Source organism: Drosophila ficusphila, unplaced genomic scaffold, assembly GCF_018152265.1.
Source record: "Drosophila ficusphila isolate 14025-0441.05 unplaced genomic scaffold, ASM1815226v1 contig_414, whole genome shotgun sequence".
NCBI classification, from domain to species: Eukaryota; Metazoa; Arthropoda; class Insecta; order Diptera; family Drosophilidae; genus Drosophila; species Drosophila ficusphila.
The window spans coordinates 5077507-5096841 of NW_025064328.1; the positions used below are offsets into that span (position 1 = coordinate 5077507).

The 19335-nt window shown below is 42.0% G+C and overlaps 4 protein-coding genes across 7 annotated transcripts; 3 read left to right on the plus strand and 1 right to left on the minus strand.

Annotated features, from left to right (window-relative positions):
• The first annotated feature begins 11703 nt into the window (after positions 1-11703).
• LOC108086458 (zinc finger HIT domain-containing protein 3) lies at positions 11704-12482 on the plus strand. Its single transcript, XM_017183383.2, has 3 exons — positions 11704-11825; positions 11882-12042; positions 12106-12482. The coding sequence occupies exons 1-3, from the start codon at positions 11758-11760 to the stop codon at positions 12306-12308; spliced, it is 432 nt and encodes a 143-aa protein (XP_017038872.1). The 5' UTR covers positions 11704-11757; the 3' UTR covers positions 12309-12482.
• LOC108086456 lies at positions 12339-16383 on the minus strand. 3 transcript variants are annotated; one of them, XM_017183381.2, is made up of 4 exons: positions 16281-16383; positions 15792-15879; positions 12633-13703; positions 12339-12572 (listed from the first exon to the last, which is right to left on the minus strand). In XM_017183381.2, the coding sequence occupies exons 2-4, from the start codon at positions 15804-15806 to the stop codon at positions 12459-12461; spliced, it is 1200 nt and encodes a 399-aa protein (XP_017038870.1). In that variant the 5' UTR covers positions 15807-15879; positions 16281-16383; the 3' UTR covers positions 12339-12458. The 3 variants fall into 3 exon arrangements, with proteins under 3 accessions (XP_017038870.1, XP_017038869.1, XP_017038868.1); XM_017183380.2 differs by having other exon boundaries at positions 16277-16383; XM_017183379.2 differs by having other exon boundaries at positions 16205-16383.
• On the plus strand, positions 13935-15795 carry LOC108086457 (cyclin-dependent kinase 5 homolog). Its single transcript, XM_017183382.1, has 4 exons — positions 13935-14215; positions 14282-14469; positions 14535-14899; positions 14961-15795. The coding sequence occupies exons 1-4, from the start codon at positions 14048-14050 to the stop codon at positions 15122-15124; spliced, it is 885 nt and encodes a 294-aa protein (XP_017038871.1). The 5' UTR covers positions 13935-14047; the 3' UTR covers positions 15125-15795.
• Positions 15915-19228, plus strand: LOC108086455 (flotillin-1). 2 transcript variants are annotated; one of them, XM_017183377.2, is made up of 8 exons: positions 15915-16177; positions 16434-16509; positions 16849-17203; positions 17658-17669; positions 17785-18255; positions 18320-18463; positions 18526-18690; positions 18915-19228. In XM_017183377.2, the coding sequence occupies exons 1-8, from the start codon at positions 16126-16128 to the stop codon at positions 18930-18932; spliced, it is 1293 nt and encodes a 430-aa protein (XP_017038866.1). In that variant the 5' UTR covers positions 15915-16125; the 3' UTR covers positions 18933-19228. The 2 variants fall into 2 exon arrangements, with proteins under 2 accessions (XP_017038866.1, XP_017038867.1); XM_017183378.2 differs by lacking the exon at positions 17658-17669.
• Positions 19229-19335: the final 107 nt, after the last annotated feature.

The following is a 19335-nucleotide window of genomic DNA, read 5'->3' on the forward strand; positions in this document are numbered from 1 at the left end:
CCTTCAGTGTAGACTATCAGGAAAAGGATTGAGGGAGGGAGACTCCTGCTGAAAGGTATCTTCTCCTAATCCCAGCAATAAGTAAGCAGCATGTGATTTGGCCCACAGAGCGGCAGAAACATGGCCAAGGCTAGGGAAATACTTGCACGACACTTTAACTCGGTAACCCACAAGGATAACCCACCCGGTGACCTCTCACACACACCAACACATATCTAAGCATTTAGAAAAATTCTCTCTCCTGGCTAAATATGATTTTATTGGGTAACTATTTGGATTTATGGTCTGGGCGTAGGTATTAAAACATTTTTTAATTAAAATATCTTCCAAATGAAATACCTCTAACGAGAAAAAGAGAAAGGGGGAAATGGATTCATTTTAGTTTTGTGGTAATTAAAAATGCTCAAACGAGCACCTCAACCACCTGAGTTCACTCCCAATGCAAAACTACAACCCACTTTGCTCACTTTTCGGCCAACAAACACAATCATATTTCATCAAACAAAAGACCGAGACGACAAAACGGACGGCAATAAAATAAGAGCTGATCCAAAGGGCCAGAGTCCAAAACCGGAAAAGATAAAGCATTCGCCATTGACCAAAAGGCAAGGACCATTAGAGCCACGTTATGATCCGAGCTTCGGTTCGAAGGGGCCGCTTCCCTGGACGCACCGCACATTACAATTTGGCAGCCATCCGCACACATCCGCAATGCCAGGCAATAAACCAAAAAATCCGTCAACAAAGAGGCCCAAAAAGAGTGGGCGGCCAATGGGCGACAGGTCCCCAAACGTGACAGGTAAACGAGGTAATTTTAATTATGGCCATCATCCCCGTCGATGTGTCGTCTTGCCGGGCTCATCAGCTAGCCAAAAGCCCCGGCCTTTTAGCCCCGATTCCAGGGATCGTTATGGATGCGCGCCAATTCGACATTCGTGCGGTGTGTTTGCCTCTTAGCCAAATTACATAAATTAGCCGCGAACGTTTCGCTTTTTTCCGCCTCGTTTTCGAATCTATTTTTTTTCTTCGCTAGCCAGTTTTCCGCTCGCCAAATCAAAGCTGGGAAAATTTAATGGACTCCTGTGTGCAAGATTTCAAAAGGACGCACTCCAAAAACAAACAGCCAGCCGGGGGCAGTACGTGATGGGTTCTGTTTCTTTTTTTTTTTCTTTTTTTTTTGCAAAGCTTTGGATGGGCAGTGTTACCTATGGATGGCCGATTCGCCACCCCATTTTTGGAATTCTTTTTTCTGGCCGCAGCTACATTACTATTACTGATTTCATTAGGATCCATGGCTGGAGAGCCGGGCCTGTTTTGGCGGTTGGGTGTCCCCGCTCTTCGTCCGCTGTCATTTTTTTCTTTTCAGCGGTGCACCACTGCGTATACGTAATGTTGCAGTCGCAATCGTCGTTTGGCCTCATCGTTGTCTGCGGCTGCGACGGCGACTACGACTGCCACTGCCACAGCCACTGCTGTTGTACATTTTTGCTGCAGTTTGGGAATTGGTTGGCCCCATCCTTAAACCCCCTTTCCTCCCTCCCCCAAACTGGTTGAATGTTTTGTGCATTTTTGCGCATACCTTTGGCATTTTGGCAAAGTCAAAGGTCGCACCACCACCATTACTACCATCATTCAGTAGCAGCAGCAGCACCACCACCGCTACGACTTCGCTTCCTTGTTGCGTTTCTTTTGCGGTAATAAAATGGAGCCAGGTTGGTCCTGGCAAAATATGGGCCCAGCTCTGCCCTGCTCTGCTCCTCGTCGTCGTTTCCTGCTCTCCACAACTCGCACATCGCATCGCATCGAAAGAGGTAATTTAATTTATGATGCAGTAAAATTGAAAACCCTCTCGGGCATTTCTGGTTTGCAGTGCGGGCAATGGGCGATACTATCTTCTGCCTTTTTTGGTGACATGCTGCTTTTGGCCAAAACGGGGAGGGGGGAACCATGATTTGGTAGAAAAAGTGGGGAGGGGAACCAAGGTAGCCAAGCAGTCCGGTGACAGACGCAGATGCCCCGAACTTGTTGGCCCGGCTTACAGATTTTTGCATGAGAACGCATGTGGCAGCGGTTGCTGAGATGAAGATGATGATGCCCACGTGGAGTTGGGGAGCTTTTGTGCTGTGAAAAACATACTTAAAGGTACGTTTTACTTTAATATTATCCGTCTAAAAGAGATAGAGATAGATACATAGTATGATTACGAAGATATACAGTGGCTCGCAGCTTATTTCGTGCAGTTACCTAAAAAAAGTTCAAATCGTTATTCCTGCTAAACTAAAAAAGATAACTGAAAAATTTAAACGCAGTATTTTAATATGGAATATTAACTTATTTATTGAACGAAAGCGATTTTCTTAATCATAAAAACAAAAAAATTATTTAATAAAAACAAAATGTACAGGGTTTTTCGATGCCGCAGCTTATTTCGTGCAGCAGATTCTACTTAACTTATTATTAGTAATTTAACAGATACGGTTTTGTATGTCCATTTTTCTGGTTCAGGACATCTTTGAGATGATTTCCCATGGAGCAAAATAACTTTTTAGTGGTTTCCAGTAGAATTTTTTGCCATTCTTCCATAAGAACAGTTTTCAGATCGTTTTTGTTCGAAATCTTCCTCTTCCTTATAGCGATGTCCAATATTTCCCAAAAATTTTCGATCTCATTTAAATCTGGAGACTGTGCTGGCGTTATAACGACATGTGGGCAGTTCCAGGTAACCCAAGACTTCACAATTCCTGCTGAATGCTTCGGATCGTTGTCCTGGTAAAATCGAAAACGATCGCGTATGCCCAGTTTTTTAGCAGTTTGCAGTATGTTATCCTCTAAAATGTTGAGGTACATTGTTGCGTCCTTGATGCCATCCATGAAAATGACTTTGCCCATGCCAGAGGCTGCCTTACAGGCCCAAACCATGGCCTGACCAGCGCCATGTTTGACCGTAGATTTCAGGTGCTTATTTTCAAACTCTGTATTTGGTCGCCGCCACACAAATTGTCGTCCATCTGAACCAAAAATTTTACATTTTGACTCGTCAGCAAAAATAAAGTCATCCCAGATCAAAATTAGTGAAAGTATGTGCTCCTGTGACCAAATACAGAGTTTGAAAATAAGCACCTGAAATCTACGGTCAAACATGGCGCTGGTCAGGCCATGGTTTGGGCCTGTAAGGCAGCCTCTGGCATGGGCAAAGTCATTTTCATGGATGGCATCAAGGACGCAACAATGTACCTCAACATTTTAGAGGATAACATACTGCAAACTGCTAAAAAACTGGGCATACGCGATCGTTTTCGATTTTACCAGGACAACGATCCGAAGCATTCAGCAGGAATTGTGAAGTCTTGGGTTACCTGGAACTGCCCACATGTCGTTATAACGCCAGCACAGTCTCCAGATTTAAATGAGATCGAAAATTTTTGGGAAATATTGGACATCGCTATAAGGAAGAGGAAGATTTCGAACAAAAACGATCTGAAAACTGTTCTTATGGAAGAATGGCAAAAAATTCTACTGGAAACCACTAAAAAGTTATTTTGCTCCATGGGAAATCATCTCAAAGATGTCCTGAACCAGAAAAATGGACATACAAAACCGTATCTGTTAAATTACTAATAATAAGTTAAGTAGAATCTGCTGCACGAAATAAGCTGCGGCATCGAAAAACCCTGTACATTTTGTTTTTATTAAATAATTTTTTTGTTTTTATGATTAAGAAAATCGCTTTCGTTCAATAAATAAGTTAATATTCCATATTAAAATACTGCGTTTAAATTTTTCAGTTATCTTTTTTAGTTTAGCAGGAATAACGATTTGAACTTTTTTTAGGTAACTGCACGAAATAAGCTGCGAGCCACTGTAATTAAAGAACTATAGATTTTTATACATCTTTTTTATAACATATGCAATAGTTTACTTTATTTCATGTATTGTTTCAAATACCTTTATTAATCCTTTAATCCTTTTAAAAACACTTAAACATTTACTTAACAAACAACCATTTAATTGTTAGGAAAACTATGGCATTATGTTTATTAAAATACCTTCATCTGATTTGGATAAAATCTCAGTTAGTTAGTTAGTTTGTTTCCTCCAAAATTCACACCTTTCAATGGCAAAGCCACAAAGCCATTTTTATCAACGCAATATCCTCACAGAACAGCTTACGAAAAAAATTCCGGAAAACTGATAAAAGTGTAGCCGCCACACTGCATCGCATCGCTTTTCCCGGCATCGAGTGCTCCTCCTCCTTCGCCATTCTTTTCGGGGCTCAGTTTCAGTCGGAGTTCGGGATCGAGTTACGAGGACTGCGGCTGGGGGAATCTTCCGCCATGTGGCAGTGCATCCATCTGCGGCTCAGTCGCTCTCCGCGTGGCTTTGCATATTAAATATGCAGCGGAGGCACGCGCGGAGCTCAGCTCAACCGCGACAAGGCCATAAAGTACCTGGGAAAGGCCTGCCGCGACATTCCGACAACGCGCCACACGCAACTGCAACTGCAGCAGCAACCAAAGTTGCAGCTACGATGGAGGCAGGAACTTTCCCTTTAAATGCCACGACTATAAAATAACCATTATATAAGTTTAGTACGAGGGGTTTCAATAAGAATATTTATTCATGCTAAGCACTTTATTTCCACCACTTAACTTAATCGTTTTAAATAAAATATATTCTTAAGTGCTTTGCTTATAAAATGTGCGATATAAAATTACTTAATCTGTAATTTTAACTTATTCTGTTTTGCAACTACTTTATTACACTATAACCCAATCCATTAGGCGTATAATAATCATTTGTGAACTTGTATTAGTTAAAATACTTTTTGGTTTATTTAATTTTAATACGCTTCTTAACAATCTGATATTTGAATTACTTTATAAAATATTTAATAAATATACAAGAATTTCTTGTTTTTAAATTGATACCTTTTATTAAGTTGATCCTTAAGCCCATATAATTTGTATACCCTTACAGATTGTGTTTACAGGGTATTAAAACTGCGCCTATCGCAGGCTTCGTAAAAGAATTACGAGCTGGCAACGGTTGCAGGGACTGCAGATGGAACTGAAGAAGCGCTGGATACGGGAGGTTGCCTACTGGATACTGGATACGGGATATGGGATACGGGATACTGGTAACTGGTAACTGGTAACTGGTGTCCTGTAGATATGACGTGCATGCAATCATTTTAACGCAAATAAACCACAACAGATGGCGCTGCGTGTGCCTTGTAAGTTGATGCACGAGTGGGTGCCGCGGGGGGCGGTGAGCGAGTGTCGCGTGGGGCGTGGCCGGAAATGACAGATGGGCACAGGTTGCGTCTGCCACATGGCAGCTTATCACGGCATCCTGCCCCATTCGGGCAACCCCACTTTTGCCCAGCACCTCATAAGATGGTCTGGTTTATGCTGCGGTCACTTGTGGCATCCCCAACCACCCCCTCCTCCGCTGACCCCGCCCCCTTTGGCCACTGGCCCGCCCCCTTTGTTTGCTCCTTGCAATTGGAATTTTTGTCGCATTTACCAAAGTGCAGCGAAGGCGAGCGGCTGCTGCAGATAAATCTCATGAAATAATTACACGTGTTACTGTAAATGCTGTTAAATTGCCACCACTCGAAGACCCCTACCCTTGACTACACTTCAAGAAAAGAAGGGTAAATAAGGGGTTTGCATTTATGAACTACTAATTATAACATTTTACCAAGTCCACAAAAACTTAACTAAACGTTTTCAATTATTTGGTACATTGCCTCCCAGAAAAACTACATAAAAATATATAATGCCCACAAAAATTAAAGATATAATTCTAACTTAAAAATTTCTGTTTCTAGAATGTTTTAATTATCAAAAAGAAGTTGGTTTACTTATTTGGATATTTTATTATGCTTTTAGGGTTCCCAGTTCCTAATTTTTCCCTTCCAGTTATCAAATAAATCTTAATTGATTTTTTGTTATGTTCTGTTTTTATACTCATTACAAAATATAAATATGTGTATTACCGTAGCTTCAAAATACATTTGTTCCCTTCACGTATTTTTTTTTATGTTAAAATACTTAAAGTTTCTCCCAGTGCATGGGCTTTTAGCCTCGCAGATTGCCAAGTCGAAGCCGGGCCATGTAAATGCATTCATGAATGAGTGGCCGCTCGTGGAGTCCGGGTTGCCTGAAAGCCGGCGAACAGGATCTGCGAGTGTTTCAATTTGCGCACAGACGAGGGGGCGTGGCCATCTGATGGGCAGTGAGGGGGGGCGAGGCGGTGAGGGGAGGCAACCGCAGGACTTATGCCCAATTGGGAAAATTATTTTGTGCCACTGCGGCATGAAAAAAGGCGGCGCGAGGAAAGAGGCGAGTTAATAACGCGGCGGCAGTCGTGTCGTTTTAAAAATAAATTGAATACCAACTGGACGGTTGGCTCATTAGCGGTCAGTCCTGCCAAAAAAAAAAAAAAAGAGTGTTGCCTACATTTCGGGGGGCAATTTTTAATTGCAAATTAGACTGCATCGCATTCACTATATGCATATTCATTTTCATTTTCGCTGCCGCTGACATGCTTCAACCGCAAAATGTTTGCAGTCAACGGGGTTTTCGATTTGGCCAGTTCCCTCGACTGAAAATCGCTCATCCCGATCCCGAATCTGGCAAATCGGTTTTATAGATGTATTTTGTCGACTTTTGGCGCAACGCCGCCGCATTGAAGTAATCACATAAATCACGGAACGCTTCGAGGCTGTAAAAGCGTCGCCAGCGTCCCATTATGACTCGCAGATAAAACTCGCATAGAAATAAAAATAAAGAGCCGGCTGCTTTATTAAGCATAATGCGGCCATAAAGCCATTCGAGCCAATCGAGTGCCGGGTCTAAAGTCCTGCGTCCTACGTCCTGCTTCCTGCATCCTGCATCCTGCCTTCCAAAATTCGGTTTGGGTTGGGATGAGATTCGAATGCCGAGATGAGCACTCCGGCGCGCAAAAGGATTACGCCAAGGTATGGACAGCTCCTAATGATTGATGGGCCATTGCGGCCAATTCTTGGCGCTGGCTTTGTTTCGCCTCTATTGCATCCGTTGCTGCCATCCGTTGCTGCCACATCCACTGCTACTGCCACTGCCTGTGGCGCCTCTCAATAAGCCGAAGCCGTAGAAACCGTAAATCATGCTCCGTCCGTTGCGTGCCAAGTCATAAATACCACGGCGGACCCGCTCCTCCGCTTTTCGTGGCTCTAGTTCTTCTAAAGCGGCCTGCAGCTTTTTAATTAAGGCGCAGAGCTCCCAAAAAAAAAAAAACAACAATAGCGAAAGTCAAAATAAAAAGCTGGCGAATGTAACAAGTATTCATGACCTAAGGTAGCATTTAGTTGCCCTTTCAAATGTAGGATACGTGTTTTCTACGGAAAAAAATGTATAAAATTCAATTCATCAAATACTTTATTTTGTTAAAACAATTATTAATCTGGGATACTACGGAAATCTCTAGAGGTTTAAAAGCTCTTAAAAAGGTGTCAAAATGTATGCTATAAAATACAGTTCATTGTTTTTGAGTATAAAAAATGTAGTACTTTTTTCATGTAAAAGGTTTAACTTAAGATTATTGGTTACCTTTTCAACAGATTTAATTTAAGATTTTTAGTTACCTTTTCAACAGATTTAAGCTTCAAGGGATTTTTTAAATGGATACGCCGCCGAAATCTTGTTTATAATACATGCTGTAAAGAATATAAACCTTAGTAGTTCTAATTTTAAAACCCAATAAGACTTCATGGATCTGTTTTAGGAGCTATGATATTTTCAAGGGTTTCTGGTTTGCCAAGTGGTAAACCAAAGCTAACCTACCCCGTAGAAGGGAAGTTATCTGCAACATAAGCTGGAGGGGAATGGAGAGCGTGGCCGGAGTGGCAAGATCGGGAGTAGCAACCGGAGTCACAGCGGCGGAAAGACAAATGGCCAAGGCGCGAATTGTTTGACAACAACAACAACAACAACAGCAACAGCAACAACAACAACAACAATGGACTGCCGGGCACTGTCATCCATCAAAGCGACCTCGCGGGTAGCGAATTGCGGAGCGGGCAAATTGAAATGACTGCCATTGCAATTATCGCCTGAGCATCGCTTCCAAAACCCCCCGAATCCTCCGGAATCGCCCCGAATCCACAGGAATCCCCAGCTTCTCGGCCACCAAAGGCCATTTCCCGCTAGATTAGGCCCACTGACAATACATAACCGAATTAGCGCCACGGGGTCGCATTTTTATATGACAATTTTTTGGGGGTTTTCCCCCCAACCGTTCAAACAAAGAGAGCTTTCCCATTTTCCTGAACGGCTATTTTTTTTTAGATTTTTTCTTTTGCCTGCCAGTCATGCATCATTCCCGGCTGCAGCCTGTAATTTCGGCACATTTCGTCGGTCGTCCTAAGAACTCCAACTACGAATTCCAACTCCAACTCCGACTCCGGCAAACTCGACTCTAGTGGACTGCATCTTTTCGTCATGCAGCTAGATTTATGAACCTCCGGACTCGCTGTGCCTCCGGCCATTCTCGTCCCCGGCTCTATTGTAAATCATTTCCAAATTATTTAGTCGCACTCGCTTCATATATATATTCATATTTTTGGCGCCTTTGCTCGACGCCGTCGAATGTGGCACGTGATTGCGTTATAAATTACAAGCCATTGGACTCATATACTCCCTGCCCCCCGTTCCCCCATCCCCATCCCCCATGCCACATGCCACATCCACCATTCAGTGCCTCAAAGTCGCCTGCTGATAGTTAATGTGTTTCGGGTTCCGTACGAAATTTCGAATTATTTTCGAATCCATTTGATGACCCACTAGTCCACTATCCAATACCCCGGCGAATAGCAATCGAATCGGCTGACAGATGTCGCGTTTGCATGACTGCTACCAGTACGGTATAACTTCACTAAGAAGGAAGCAACTGAGAGAGGGTTTTAAGATAAAGAAAATATACAATTTTATTTCTGCAAGCAATTAAATCAAAATATGGGATTATAAACATTGTGATACGCAAATAGATAAAACCTTTTATAAGTTTGCTTAGTTATTATTATTTTGCTTATGTGGCATTTAACATATAGTATACTTTAATTTGTATTATATTTCTACTATAAAAACCCACAACTCTTTTGAAAAATTCTTGGTAAGGAATTCGGACTGCCAGAAGCAGATGTGTTGCATGTAATTTAATATTCATTATATGCACCATAAACGCTGTGGCACTATGATTGCATGATCTGTCAATCTGCCCAATTGCCAGGACTATCTCTCCACCTTCCCCCACTTTCCACCTTCCAGTGTTTTCCCCGTTTGGCTTTTCTGGGCGATAAAAACGAACGCGAAAAGTGCCGCTATCTATTAATATCGCTTTTGGCTTTTTCGCTGGCGGGTAGCTGGGTAACTGGTAACTGGTTTCTGTTGGTAGTTGGTAACTGGTAACTGGTAACTGGAAAAAGCTGGGAATGAAAAACGCTGAAAAGTCCTAACGAACGACACCTGCCCTCGGAAAAAGGGGGCAAAACCCCCCGAAACTTTTCTTCTTGCTGTTTGCATTGGTCGCCCCTTTTCCTTTTGGCGATACACTGCTGCTGCTCCTGCTGCTGCTGCTCCTGCTGCTGCTGCTGATGTTGCACGAATGTTGTAAATCAAAAGTAGGCGAGTCACACGAAGGGTCCCCCTCCCCCCCTCCCCCGGTGGTATCCCCAGTTTTTGCCCAGCGCCTCTGCTGCTGCGCCTATTTGACTGGCAGGCCGAGCGGATAACGCTGGCAATTATCGCGCTTGTGCCGCACGAAAAGCGGAAGCGGCAGAGGCGCCATCAAGTTACCCGGTCCGATTCACCCCCCACCACCCCCCACATCCCCAAAAACGTGCACACACCCCTCCTTTGTTCGCCGGCATCCTTCGCTTTCTTTATTTTCTTTGTGCAATCCAATTGGTAGCGCAGCAAACAAAGCAAAAACTCAGCTGAAAATAACAACAACCAGTCCGAGTACAAGTCCCCCGACAAAAATATGGTAAGAGGGCACGAGGAGAAGTGGCAAAAAAGATTCATACCTCCCCTCGCATTTGGCCGGGCACCTAGAACACCCCCTTCCGGTCAGTCAGTCAGTCATTGAAGTCATTTATTGCCACCAAAAGTTTTTCCCTGTTTGCCATACCCTGCAAAAGGTAATTACAGTTCCAGTAAGGGATATATTTTATATAAAGAATACCCTAAATCATATTTAGATTCCATATGAAATATCTACTTATTTAATAATATTGTTGTAAATCAATAGGAACTTTATTTGCAGATATATTATTTAAATTGAATTCTAATAATATACAAGAAAAAATTTAAATCCTCTTGATTATTATAAAAATATAGAGATTTTTAGCTTATAATCTTAAAACCATCCTGATTTCTGCATGTGCATTTTCAGGAATACTAAACTTTGTAAAAAGTAACAATTATAAATGTTTGTTTAGTGATTTTAAATGAAGTCTTTGAAATTAAATACCTGAAATATTTTATTAATACGTATTTAGTAATATCTTATATTTTGAATTAAAGAGTATTCAAATTTGATATTAGCAATAAGCGACATTCTTTCCTTTGGTTTTTACTCCCTGCCAACCGTACTTGTCTTTTGGAGCTGGAGCGGATCTGGACGACTCCTTTCCCGGGAAAGGAGGTCCGTTCCGTTTCACTCCATTCTCCGTCCTCCTTTCTCCGTTCCGTTTCGTGTGTGCAGGATATGTTTACAATTTGTGGACACGCCGACCGTCATTTGATTGCTCCCCTCTCGCTTGTCGAATTCTTTCTCGGTTAATTCGCCAGGTGGCTTTGGACTGCGCATTGCCTTCGCGGGGGCTGAGGGGGCGTGGCAAGGTGAGCGGAGCAAAAAGAATGGGGGGTTGGGGTAAGAAGGGGACAGGGGCTGCCATGATAAGCGGACCTCGTTTGTTTGCTCAGGAGCCGCACGGAAGATGACATGCCCGGGATGGCCCATAAATGAGACTGGCTAAGGCAAACAAGACCGGATACACAGGATATATGCAATCAAATAAACGCTGCCAAAACCGGAAAAGGGCAGAACGACTGCTATTTCTTACCCTAATCTGACCAAATCCACTACTTAACATACATATTTTTATTTACTCGTATGTACTATTTTCTAAATCATCACGGATTAATCCAAGCGACAAACAAAATTTGAATTTTAAACACAACAACCAAACGTAAGAATAAAACAAGACATGATATTTGCCAAAGAAGCATTTGAGTTCAGTTGCAAAGTTATCAGATAAGAAAATGTTTTTTTTTTTTTTTGGTGAAAACAATCAATAACAATTAATATTTTTGTTCATAGTTTTGTTTAAAATTTTTCCAATTCAAATTAACCCTTACGGCACTAAAAAATCTAGCTCACACTGTTAATAGCTGATAGCTACAAGACTTACATTTGAAACTACTTCATCAACTGATAATGAAAATAGATTTTTTATTTACAATAAACTAGCCGTAGAAAACTTGCTTAGTTTATACGTTCACTTAATTAGCATGCAGCCGCGTGACCTCTTAAACATTTTTATCTTGTGCTTGCGATTTGCCATTAATTTTCGGCTGCTCTACCGCCAAAAACACAACGCCGTTACAGCTGAACAGAGACGGCTTGGGACTCTTGAAACAGGCAAAAGCTGGCGTGTGTAACACCCGAGCAGCTGATTTTTATTTTGCACGCTATTTTTTTGTGTTTGAGATGGAAAACTGCGTTATTTGCGAGGAAAACCCACGCAAATATAAGTGTAGCAAGTGTTCGGCACCCTAGTAAGTAGCTCTAATAGATAATTTTGCTTATGGCTTATTTCAATACACAATTTCAGCTGTTCGGTGGCTTGTTATAAAACCCACAAGGATTCCCCGAAGTGTGTGATAAAGGAATCAGTCGGAAAAACAGTGGAAAATGCATTCCAGGAAGAGCCTACGCTGCATGTACCCTTCACCACCGATGACACTGTCCCCGCGGAAAAGCTCCATCAACTAGGTGTGTGTGCATACTTATTTTATATGGGTTTCCCAACGATTTTACCTCTGGTTTCAAATGCAGAAAACAGCCAAGATCTTCGCAACTTGCTCCACAATCCACATCTGCGTTCGCTACTCCAACAAATCGATGTGGCCATCAATGCCCAGTCTGCCATGATGGCCGCCATGCAGGAGCCACTCTTCTTGGAGTTCGCCAATGCCTGTCTCCAGGTCGTTGAACCCATTTCAGATGCCGAGAGGGCTGAAATCGAATTGTATTCCTAGAAAATCGTTAGCAAAACCAAGCTGCAAAAGTCTCAATAAAACCAGCTTTGTATTTTGTAACCAATACAGTTCAAAATCCTCTTCATGATCAGCTTGCCTTGCTTGTGAGCAAAAATCACAATAAGTTACAACATAGATTTAAACTTAAACTTAATAAAAACATATAGAAACTGGGTGGTAGTTGTAACTTATTTTTAGGTCCTTCTTGTGGAGCTTTAAAAATGGATGTTCTCCTTCCATTTTCCAATTCACTCGTGCGCCACTCTGCAACAAAAGAATTTAGCAACTAAAAGGGGATATACATATGTACTTTATAGTTCTTACCAAACATGTGCTATGACTCCAAAACACATTTAATAATTTGCTTCGTTTCTCGCCAATTTGCTGCGCTAAAAATGTATATTCGTCAAAACCAAATTGGCAACTGTGAAGATCTAGGATGTCACAACTCCTTGAACTAAGTATTAACAAAGTTAATATTCCCCTTTCATGAATTAAACAATTACTTAGATGTATTTCGTTAACATGTTCTAAGGTTGAAATAAGTATTGGATTAATTATTGCATTAACAAGCTTGAGCTCATTAATATGCAAAGTTTCGCTATTATTCATTTCATTCCATCTGTTAAGGTTAATTTCCAGAGTTTTGATGTTATTCCGTTTTAAAGAGTTTATCAATCGCTTTACATATGGCCAGTTATCAAAATTGCTAACAAGGAGCTGCTTTAAGTTGGAAAGGTATTGCAAATTGTTCAGAAACCATCTGTCCATTTCTTCTCTGTCACACTGCAGAAACTCCAGGTTTTTGATCCCCTCCAAGGGCAAATCAAGGGTGACATCTTCGATTTGATATCTGTCGAACACTTCCAACTTAAGAGTTTTTATATTTCTGGTTTTAAGGATGCAAATCAAGTTGCTGACCTCGAATTTGCCACAGAAGGACAGCGTTAGGTTCTCCAGGAATTGGAATTCATCAAAGTGTTTGCCAGTAAACATTCCGTGAGGACTAAAAGTTTTCAAATTAGGAAAACTTCTAATTAAATCTGATAAAACCGAATCATCCAAAGCAAATGAGTGTGTTGAGAAGCGAAAATCATAAAGATTGGGAAAAACAAACTGCGTAAGAACTTGTAAGTTTGATTTATCTTCCATCCTGAAGCGGAGAGCTTTGAGTGTTCGTTGGGTGCTTTCCAGAAAGAAACTAAGATCTTTTTCGCCGAGTTGCAATTCAATCAATGAGAGATTTATTGATTGACAACTAGACCGCCAGACACTTGGCATTATATCCAGGAAACGATGATGCAGTTTCGTCAACTCTAGTTGTGTTTTTAAAGTCAGGTATCCGCAAATCAGGATCAGGACATCGTCTGATAGAGAGAAAATTCCAGAGCTGTCCTTTAATTTAAAAGAAAATTGTTAAGTTTTGTTTTACATTGATATCTAAATAATTGGGTGCAAAAAAGTAGTGACTAAAAAAAGGCTTAAATTTTGATTTCAAAAATTTAAAAATTGAAAATGCCTAAGCCAATTAACAGACATTCGATACCACACTGTCAGCTGCGCTGTTATCTACCAGCAATGTACTGTTAGCCACTATCGAAAAACTGAGCCGGGCCGATATTATCGTTTGTCAGGCCGATGTTCTTGCAGCCTCTAGCAAGGCAGCAAAAAAAAAATAACAAATAATAATCCTCGGAGTTTTTATTTACAAACGAGCAAAACCCGCAAATAAAAGCAGGATGCAGAAGTACGACAAGATGGAGAAGATTGGTGAGGGCACCTACGGTACGGTTTTCAAGGGTCGCAACAGGGACACCATGGAAATTGTCGCCCTAAAGCGGGTGAGATTGGACGAGGACGACGAGGGCGTGCCCAGTTCCGCCCTCCGGGAAATCTGCCTCCTCAAGGTGATTCAGAGTACTGGGTATCAGGATCTTTATCTAAAATCAAATACTTTACCCTTCAAAACGCAGGAACTGAAGCACAAAAACATCGTTCGCCTCATTGACGTTCTGCATTCGGACAAGAAATTGACGTTGGTCTTCGAGCACTGCGACCAGGATCTTAAAAAGTACTTTGACAGCTTGAACGGCGAAATCGACATGGCCGTGTGCAGGAGCTTTATGCTCCAGCTGCTCCGCGGACTGGCTTTCTGCCACAGGTAGGATGCTTTCTTCGTTCCTTGTTTTAAACTTTAAATCTAACTTATTACTATCCCTATTTTAGCCACAACGTCCTGCATCGCGACTTGAAGCCACAAAACCTGCTAATCAATAAGAACGGCGAACTAAAGTTAGCTGACTTTGGTCTGGCTCGAGCTTTTGGCATTCCCGTGAAATGCTATTCTGCAGAAGTGGTGACGCTTTGGTACCGACCACCGGATGTCCTTTTCGGAGCTAAACTGTATACAACCAGCATCGACATGTGGTCGGCTGGATGCATTCTAGCGGAGCTTGCGGACGCTGGACGGCCGCTGTTTCCCGGATCCGATGTGCTGGACCAGTTGATGAAGATCTTCCGAGTGCTGGGCACCCCAAACGAGGACTCCTGGCCGGGAGTCTCGCACCTCTCCGACTACGTGGCGCTTCCATGTAAGGATTCCTAACTACTTTTTATGTTTTTATTCTGATATCTCCTCAATTTACGCAATAGCCTTTCCGGCCATCACCTCGTGGAGCCAACTTGTGCCCAGGCTGAATTCGAAGGGACGTGACCTGCTGCAAAAGCTGCTAGTCTGCCGGCCAAATCAACGGATTAGCGCCGAGGCCGCCATGCAGCATCCGTACTTCACGGACAGCAGCTCCTCTGGACATTAAGATTCAGTTGATTGGCATCTTTTCGAGTGACTTTTCCACGTACTTTTGATTAGATATACGCCGAACCCCTAACCTTGTGCAGCTATGAATGTGTAAAGTGTCCCCAAATCTACCTAGAATAAGATAAACTGTTCTTTATAATTATCTCTTTTTTGCCATTTTAAAACTCGATGTTGTCTCTCGGATACCAAAGAAAAACTAAAAGAGAAGTTGGTTAAAAGACAATCCCTGTGACACCTAATATAGCCATTTTAGCTGCCAAATTAATCGTTAACACTTTAACACTGGTTGATTTTTGCATATGTTAAAAGATCTCATTTTTTCTCTGGTTTTCAAAACATTTTGTTGCTAATTTAAGAATCCATTGGTTATGATCTGCAACTTGTTTCTTAATTGTTTCTTGAGTACACCCAAGTGTGATTTATCGGATACAAATACCTAAGATCCCAGTTTATGTTTTCAATTTTTATGGCTATCCAAACTTTCTGGTTTCAAAAGTGTTAGTGGATAACAGTTTAGACTTTTTTCTGATCGGCATAATTTTTAAACTAACGAAAATCTCTTTTTCCCATTAAAGTGGAACTGAGAGTAAGTCACATTAAGTAACTTAAGAATTAAAAATGGAGATGTACCATAGTTTTAGAAGAATAAAGAAGACGGCACTTACCGAATCAGTCGGCATGATGATACTTTTGGGGAGGTCTGTCCGCACCACAGTCACGTAATAGGGGTTAAAGTTTCGCTCTGCGCACACGCTAGTAAAGTTGAGAATTTGAGAGATATTTTTATTGTGCTAAGAATTGTTCCCCGAACCGGTCGCGTTTTTGCGTTTTGCGTTCCAAATCGCTCGGGACTTTTTTCTTATATTTAGACCGATAAGCAAACGCTAGGGGCGACCTGTGGATCGCTCGATATAGTGAATTTAATAAAACTGTGTTAAGTTCTCGTAAAATAAAACAGTTCACCCACCGGTTCTAAGGAAAGCAAGAAAGCACACGAAAATGACTTGGGGATTTGTGACCTGTGGTCCTAATGAGGCCTTAGTTGTCTCCGGTAAATAATACCATACCATATCAATACCTTACTACAAACGCATCCAATTAAAGATTCATTTATGAACTCAATTAATATAAATAAAATTGTCGCACATACACACCCCACCCTCAGTGACGTCACTATCGATTTTTGTGTATTTTGATTCGATAAGAAGAAGCAGTCCGAAGCCGTGCGCGCGCAGTTCTAACGGCGTAGCGATGCTGTAATCTTAATATTTTGTAAACAAAGTGTTTTCGGTTCGATTTTTTTGCAGGATGTTGCTATATGAAGCCGCTTCTGGTGCCGGGAGGACGTGCCTTTGTTTGGCCCACAATCCAGCAGGTGCAACGGTGGGTACTACTGACTTTTTACCAAGGATTCAAACCTAAAGCTATATCTGATAGGGTTACGTTAAAAAAATTTTGAAAACAAGCTGAGACCCTGGAAATTCTAAGCTGCCATTCAAAATTTTAGGTATTTTTATTTAAAAGAATATTATTTTTTAAATATCTATAAATATATTTCCACAGTTATCTTATCTGTAATTTGTCTATTAGACGTATAAAACGTATTACATTTATTCATAGTTTTTCAAAATGGTTTTAAATACTATTCGTTTTAAAAATGGTTTGAATCCCAACTGGCAAGATTTAAAGTTTCACTAAGCCGAATTTTGAATACTTTTGCAGAATTTCGCTGAACACCATGACCCTCCAGGTTGAGAGTCCTTGCGTGTACACCAGCCAAGGAGTTCCAATTTCCGTAACTGGAATTGCCCAGGTGAAGGTCCAGGGACAAAACGAGGACATGCTGCTCACGGCCTGTGAGCAGTTTTTGGGAAAAACGGAGGCCGAGATCAACCATATTGCCTTGGTCACCTTGGAAGGACACCAGCGCGCCATCATGGGTTCGATGACCGTGGAGGAGATCTACAAGGACCGCAAGAAGTTCAGCAAACAGGTGTTCGAGGTGGCCTCCAGCGATCTGGCCAACATGGGCATTACCGTGGTGTCCTACACCATCAAGGATTTGCGCGATGAGGAGGTGCGTAATTCGAATCAATTGATAAATCGCTACAATCCCCGCATAGCTAACCCAATCATTAGCAGTGATGGGAATAGTTGAAACGGATTAATACCTCAAAATGAAATCAATCTTCAATCACTAGGATTTTCCTTTAAATCAGGAATATAATTATAATTTTATTAAAAAATATATACATTTTAAAAGAGCGTTTAGCGTAGAGAACAAAGTGTTTTCAAAGTTGTAAGATAATTTTTTTGCAAAAGTTAAAAGTATCCTAGTTTATTTTAAATATATTTTTTGAGTATATACAATTTTAAAAACTTTTACAAAAGTCAAAAAATATAAATTCGCACGTGTATTATAGAATATTTTTTCCCATCACTGTGAAATGGCTTCAAGCCCTTTTATCCCAAGTAACCTCTTGTATATGTGTATATATATATTTCTTGCATGTCCACATGGATCCACGTAGGGCGACTCAAAGGTGCGTATGTCCACTCAACCGCCTCTGTCTGCAATCTTTGGTATCCTTACCCAGGTCTTAAATCTTTTTGGGACAAACTTAACACTGATTCGCTGCCTTTGATTTCCGTTTGCAGGGCTATCTGAAGTCATTGGGTATGGCTCGAACGGCGGAGGTGAAGCGAGATGCCCGAATCGGCGAGGCGGAGGCGCGAGCCGAGGCCCACATTAAGGAGGCCATTGCCGAGGAACAACGAATGGCAGCCAGGTTCCTCAACGACACCGACATTGCCAAGGCGCAGCGCGACTTTGAGCTGAAGAAGGCCGCCTACGACGTGGAGGTGCAGACCAAGAAGGCCGAGGCCGAGATGGCCTACGAGCTGCAGGCCGCCAAGACCAAGCAGCGCATCAAGGAGGAGCAAATGCAGGTCAAGGTGATCGAACGCACCCAGGAGATCGCCGTGCAGGAGCAGGAGATAATGCGCCGCGAGCGGGAGCTGGAGGCCACCGTCCGTCGTCCTGCCGAGGCCGAGAAATTCCGCATGGAGAAGCTGGCCGAGGCCAACAAGCAGCGCGTAGTCATGGAGGCCGAGGCAGAGGCCGAATCGGTTAGCGTACCATTAAAAATATCTGATTTGAAGTTCACTAAAGCTGTTCCTTTTTCAATTGCAGATCAAGATCCGTGGCGAGGCCGAGGCCTTCGCCATTGCGGCCAAGGCAAAGGCTGAGGCCGAGCAGATGGCCCAGAAGGCAGAGGCCTATCGCGAGTACCGCGAGGCTGCCATGGTGGAGATGCTCCTGGACACGCTGCCCAAGGTGAGTCGGGCATCAAGCATAACCAGACAATTAACCATTAAATATAATCCCTTTTGTCGCAGGTGGCCGCCGAGGTGGCTGCTCCATTGTCGCAGGCCAAGAAGATCACGATGGTGTCCAGCGGAACTGGCGATATCGGTGCCGCCAAGCTGACCGGCGAGGTCCTGTCGATCGTCAACAAAGTGCCAGAGCTGGTCAAGAATATAACCGGCGTGGACATTGCTCGGGTACGTTCCAATTCTGAATTTATCTAACTTCGAAGCTCGTCGAGAAGAAGGAAGACGAATGCGAAGGCTACCCAAACGAAACCAAAAACTAATGGCAATCAAAAGACTTTGTAGACAAGAGGACGCGGATTAAGTTGGCTTCCTTTGGTTTGATTTAAGACTTGATTTGCAATCTTGATTCCCTGATTTCGATTCACTTTACGTTTCCTTTCTCTTCATTTCAGTCTGTGCATGCTGGCTAAAAAAGAACCCAAAAAGAACACCAAATCAGAACACACAATTATGTAATCTTCAAAAAAATAATTTACGCAATATTGACGATCGAATACTTCAAAACTGAAATCGAACGCATTTAAACTTTGTTTGTGTATTTAACGGCATATTTAATATATTTACGAATCTTTGTGCTAACCCGACAAATTTTGCAACATGTTTTACACACACTCAGAGAGAGGAGCAGATATTTTGTATTCAATGTATATGTATTTATATAAGTGTATTGCACAAAACGTGGAATAAAAATTCTTCCTTGAATCAACAAATGGTGTTTTTATTTGAGTTTTCCTAGTTATATTGTGAATTATCTGTCACAGAAGAAAGTAGTTTATTATTACACGGATAAGCGAGGTAAGGTATTTTAAATTT

What these genes read in the sequence shown, in the direction of transcription:
- LOC108086458 (XM_017183383.2), top strand. Translation starts at nt 11,758, where the DNA reads ATGGAAAACTGCGTTATTTGCGAGGAAAACCCACGCAAATATAAGTGT. An exon ending in AGCAAGTGTTCGGCACCCTA is followed by an intron (nt 11,826 to 11,881) that starts GTAAGTAGCTCT and finishes ACACAATTTCAG; the next exon opens with CTGTTCGGTGGCTTGTTATA. An exon ending in GGAAAAGCTCCATCAACTAG is followed by an intron (nt 12,043 to 12,105) that starts GTGTGTGTGCAT and finishes TTTCAAATGCAG; the next exon opens with AAAACAGCCAAGATCTTCGC.
- LOC108086455 (XM_017183377.2), top strand. Translation starts at nt 16,126, where the DNA reads ATGACTTGGGGATTTGTGACCTGTGGTCCTAATGAGGCCTTAGTTGTC. An exon ending in TGAGGCCTTAGTTGTCTCCG is followed by an intron (nt 16,178 to 16,433) that starts GTAAATAATACC and finishes ATTTTTTTGCAG; the next exon opens with GATGTTGCTATATGAAGCCG. An exon ending in ACAATCCAGCAGGTGCAACG is followed by an intron (nt 16,510 to 16,848) that starts GTGGGTACTACT and finishes ATACTTTTGCAG; the next exon opens with AATTTCGCTGAACACCATGA.
- LOC108086457 (XM_017183382.1), top strand. Translation starts at nt 14,048, where the DNA reads ATGCAGAAGTACGACAAGATGGAGAAGATTGGTGAGGGCACCTACGGT. An exon ending in GGGAAATCTGCCTCCTCAAG is followed by an intron (nt 14,216 to 14,281) that starts GTGATTCAGAGT and finishes TTCAAAACGCAG; the next exon opens with GAACTGAAGCACAAAAACAT. An exon ending in GGACTGGCTTTCTGCCACAG is followed by an intron (nt 14,470 to 14,534) that starts GTAGGATGCTTT and finishes TCCCTATTTTAG; the next exon opens with CCACAACGTCCTGCATCGCG.
- LOC108086456 (XM_017183381.2), bottom strand. An exon ending in GGAGTCATAGCACATGTTTG is followed by an intron (nt 12,573 to 12,632) that starts GTAAGAACTATA and finishes CTTTTGTTGCAG; the next exon opens with AGTGGCGCACGAGTGAATTG.